This window comes from Cannabis sativa, chromosome 2, assembly GCF_029168945.1.
Source record: "Cannabis sativa cultivar Pink pepper isolate KNU-18-1 chromosome 2, ASM2916894v1, whole genome shotgun sequence".
Lineage (NCBI taxonomy): Eukaryota > Viridiplantae > Streptophyta > Magnoliopsida > Rosales > Cannabaceae > Cannabis > Cannabis sativa.
The window spans coordinates 5,342,874-5,347,702 of record NC_083602.1 but is presented as its reverse complement, the minus strand read 5'-3'; the positions used below and the strand labels follow the sequence as shown (position 1 = coordinate 5,347,702).

The window sequence follows — 4,829 nt, the reverse complement described above, 5'->3', positions numbered from 1 at the left end:
CTATTAGTATTGGCATTGACTGCCATAATAGCTTTACCAATCAATGTCGAACCAATAACACCAGCCTCTATCCCCCCACCTTCACCCTCAACTTCACTACCAATCGAACCCGAAAACACCCCCCCTTCCCTCATACCTGCACCACCAATCAAAACATCACCATCCTCACTCCCTCTTCTCCCTACCATCGACTTCGATCGCAACCACCTTGCACCAACAAAGCTCACATTCCATTGCCTATTAGCTCACATAAAATTCTCATATATGACTTCTCCAACAAGTTAGTCGACGGACTACTATACATCTTGTGACACTTTCTCTCCGCGCGTGACCCATAATACTGCATATAAACAAAACATAGCAGCCTTCTCATACTTAAAATTTAAAATACAAAAATTATGGTGATTTGTCATGTAATTTAAATTAAATATTTATCTTGTTTGCTAATTAGTAACGTACCTATACTACTAATGAATGAGTTACAATAAGAGTTGTATCTTCCATGTGTAGATTGGAGAATTCTGACTCAAATTTCCTTCTTGAAAATAACGGCAATTCATATTAATTACTGATTAATAATCTTTATCCAAATGCCACACACATCATGATATACACGCATGCACCCTTTCTCGTCAGTTTCATTACATAGTTGGTCTTTATCCACATAATAATTAAGTGTTTATATATACATACATAAGAATGGCTATAGATAAAAGAGAGAGTTTAAACACTAAATTCGAGCTAAGGGAAAAAAAACACTTATTTGAATATAATGTCAATTACCTCATCAGACTCAGAGTATCAATGCATTGCCCCAATCGACTTTATTTCTATGACCAAAGTACCTGAGTCCCACACATGGGTGCTCAACCCTTGTGATGAGAACTTGTTAGAATCAATACCCACAATTGATCTTTTGGACCCAAATGCCATTTCTCTCATAAGACATGCTTGTGAGAAATGGGGTATTTTTCATGTGATCAACCATGGTGTTTCCTCTCAACTGCTTGATGAAGTTGAGCTCCAGACTCGTGGATTGTTTTCTCTACCGTTTGATCAGAAGCTCCAAGCCTTTAGATCAGCCAATAGTATTAGTGGGTATGGAACCTGTCGAAGATCGTGTTTGCATCCGAAGAGAATGTGGTCTGAGGGGTTTACCATCGTTGAATCTCCCAAACAAGATGTTCATAAACTTTGGCCACATGATCATCATCAACGCAATCATTTCTGGTACGTAAAACTAATAAATAGATATTTTAAAATTTATTATATTTTTTCTTAATTTTGTCCGATATTTATTTGAAAAAAAAAATTAAAAATATTTTTGTATATTAAAAATAAAACGACGATAGTTTTTGAAATAAAGTTTAATTATGTAAGAGCATCTTTAATGGAATGACAAAAAGATAGTGTATTGTTATATTTTAGTACACTTAAAAAAAATTGGCAATGGTTGCTTCGTAGGATGCCTGTCAGGTGTGACTAATTTTTTTTTTTCAAAATAATATTTTAGTCCAAGAGGACAAGTATTGTTGTGCTTGAGGGTCTTTTATCTTGCATCGTTCCTAATACTATACCGATGTGACGTTTTAAGATAAATTCAATATGAAATTGCACTACTAGCAGTAGGGGATGCACACACAGAATGGGGAATTGGCCGGGAGTGTTTCTCGTCCTCATGCCGTTAAGAATTTATTTTTTTATTAGTGGATTCCCCGTCCCGTCTCCGCTTCTATTAGGGGATGTCATCACTTTTGTCTTTAGTCTTTATTGTATGAGTATTTTTTATTTTTTTGGCACCTATACAAATTACATTCAAATAATGGCTTATTTTATTTTAGGAATTTTTTTATTTTTACGTATTTTTTTTTTACGAAATTTTACATTGCAACTAATAAAGTAATTTAAATTGTAATTAAAATCCACATAAAAATTACCAAAACAATCTAAATCGTAAATTTAAAAAAAAATAGTATATGAAATAATTTTTCGTTTATTTATACAATATGTAATTGACTCTATTAAATTTTATTTCTGACACCATAAATTATTTAGAATTTTTGTCAACACAAACAAAATATATATCCATGGCTTATGGTTAGGGGCAAAAATGATGCCCAATAAAATGTGTAATTTCTATTTTTTTTAACACACTTACGTGTTATATAATGTTATGATACATACATTTTTTCTTATATATAATTTACATAGTTTCTTATGATACTTTTGTGTAACAAATAGAGTGATTTTCCATCACATTTTGTATTATATAATATTAACGGCTATTCTTGTTCCTACTTGCAGCGATGTCATGGTAATGTATCGAAATGAGATGAATAAATTAGCTGAAACCCTATTAGACCTGATGTTTGGGTCTTTGGGCCTGACCCAAGAAGATACGAAACAAGTTAAGCCCAAAACAGGGTTGAAGAATCCATACGGCCCACTTCAATTAAACTCATACCCAATCTGTCCTGATCCCACCAAAGCCATGGGCTTGGCCGCTCACACAGACACCTCGCTCCTCACTTTACTATACCAAAGCAACACACCCACTAGTCTCCAAATCTTCAAGGAAGGGATTGGGTGGGTGCCAGTGCATCCACTCAATGGTGCACTCATTGTCAATCTTGGTGATTTGATGCAAATTCTATCTAATGGACGATTTAAGAGTGTGTTGCATCGTGCAGTTGTGAACAATACACATCATCGAATTTCAGTGGCAAATTTCTATGGCCCACCAAATGATGTGAAACTATCGCCGTTGATTCAACTTGGTAATCTTGATCATCTTCCTTTGTATCGTTCTGTGACATGGAAAGAATATCTTAAGATTAAAGCAAAACACAATACCAAAGCACTTGAGTTTATCAAGAATTGAACTTGTTACATATACCAAGGCACTAGTTCTCATATCTTTGGTCTTTCTCTCATGTTCTTATAAACCTTAATAATAATAATAATAATAATAATAAAATTTCTGATATTTTGCTTTGTCAATTTTTTCTTGTGAGTGGTACAAATTGAAATGATTTAATTGTGGGATTTTTGTGTTAACACTTTGTGTTCTAAATGATTGTAGTTTTGAGTGTTTGCCAATCATCTTTGTTATTGAATAACATTTCCCTGAAAACAAGTTGTCCAAACAAACCCGTATTTGCCTAGAATCTGCTACCTTCATGGAGTTGCTCATAAGCATATAATTATTCAAGAGTTGAATGCACAATCTAGTAACTAGTTTTATCCTAGTAATGGTAAGTGAAAATTATATATTTGATGAGTTTTCATACCATGTGTAAAAAAATTTCAACAAAATCATTTTATAAGAAAAATTTAAAAAGAATAGTAATAAATATGGAAAGAATAATTAATAATTTCTAAACTTTTGTATTTATAAAAATTTAGTCTTTACGTTAGGTGACTTATTTTTATAAATTAACAATTTTATTTTCTAAATTCTAACTACTATCAAATCGTATCACTCTAAATAAAAATTAAAAAGATTCATAATTTTTTTGGGTAAAATTTAAAAAATAATTTATATCTTAAAAAAAATTATTTTGAATGACTAAAAAAATTAAAGAAGAAATTTAAATTTTATATTAAATAAAAAATTAAAAAAATAATTTTTTTTTTATTAAAAAGTCCATTTAGATATAAAAAAAATATATTAAAAATTCATTTTTGTACAAACTAAATTTTATGGGAACAAATTTGAGTATATTTTTTTCTCTAAAAATCTAAACATAACATTTTTTTTAGATTAATTTCTATTTTTTTTTAAAAGTATTTCATATTTTTATTAAATTTCTAATTACTTTTCTTCAATTTTTAAGATTTGTGTTTGTAAATATTTTTTTTTAAACAAGATTCATTTACGCAGGATAAGATAAGTCACTTAGTATAACATGACTTACACAACTCCAATCCACGTAGCACTAACTTTGTTATCTAAAGTATAATTAGCTAACTTATGGGCCACATTATTAGCCTCTCTATATACAAAAGATAATCATATTACATTCTGTGTTTGTAAATATTAATAAGTTTGATGTTACCTTTACAAAATCTTGGTTTGTTTAAATTAGTTACTAGATTTTCGATAATTTTAGTTAAAAAGTTTAAAAATACTTTTTCTACAAATAATTTAGGTTGTTCAAGTAAACTTAATATTTTGCTTTTCTAAAAAAAAAATAATAACTTAATATTTTTCTTATTAATTTAAAACTTTTCTCAAAAAACAATATGATTCATTCCGCTCAAATCTCTGACCCTTGTTCTTTTTTGTCGTGGAGTATTATCAAGATTTGAGTCCGGATTTCTTTCTCTCCTTTGGGTTGGTTACCACCGTCTTCCGCACTATGATTGAGTACTTGACTTGCTATGTGTGGGCATGACATTCTATCACTAAGGGCGAATTGGTCGAAGAACAATGAAGGAGGGTTCAAATCACTATAGAATATGTGTCTCTCATCTACTAGTTGTTTGGCAGAGTTAGAAACTAGATTTGGCAGGTTAAAAGTCTTGGATGAGATGAGAGTATCATGTTCCTTCTATAGTGTTTCAAATAGGGCTTAGGTTTAAATTATATAGATTAAAAAAAAATATATATATTGGGCAAAATTACACACTAAGGCCGGCCACTTAGTGGACCACTCTCTTATTACAAATTTGCCACTTTTTTTCAACCACTTATTTTTCTTTTAACAATACTATATTTTCCAATTTCAATCCTATAAATGCCAAAACTATATATTTTTGCATTATATTAATTATCAAATAAAATTTCTATTTATATTATTTATTAATTAGACCATACAAACTCTCGT

The 4,829-nt window shown here is 30.3% G+C and overlaps 1 protein-coding gene across 1 annotated transcript; it reads left to right on the top strand.

Annotated features, from left to right (window-relative positions):
- The first annotated feature begins 718 nt into the window (after positions 1-718).
- On the top strand, positions 719-3,000 carry LOC115720809 (gibberellin 3-beta-dioxygenase 1). Its single transcript, XM_030649985.2, has 2 exons — positions 719-1,230; positions 2,305-3,000. Exons 1-2 carry the CDS (start codon positions 773-775, stop codon positions 2,879-2,881), a joined length of 1,035 nt encoding a protein of 344 aa, XP_030505845.2. The 5' UTR covers positions 719-772; the 3' UTR covers positions 2,882-3,000.
- Positions 3,001-4,829: the final 1,829 nt, after the last annotated feature.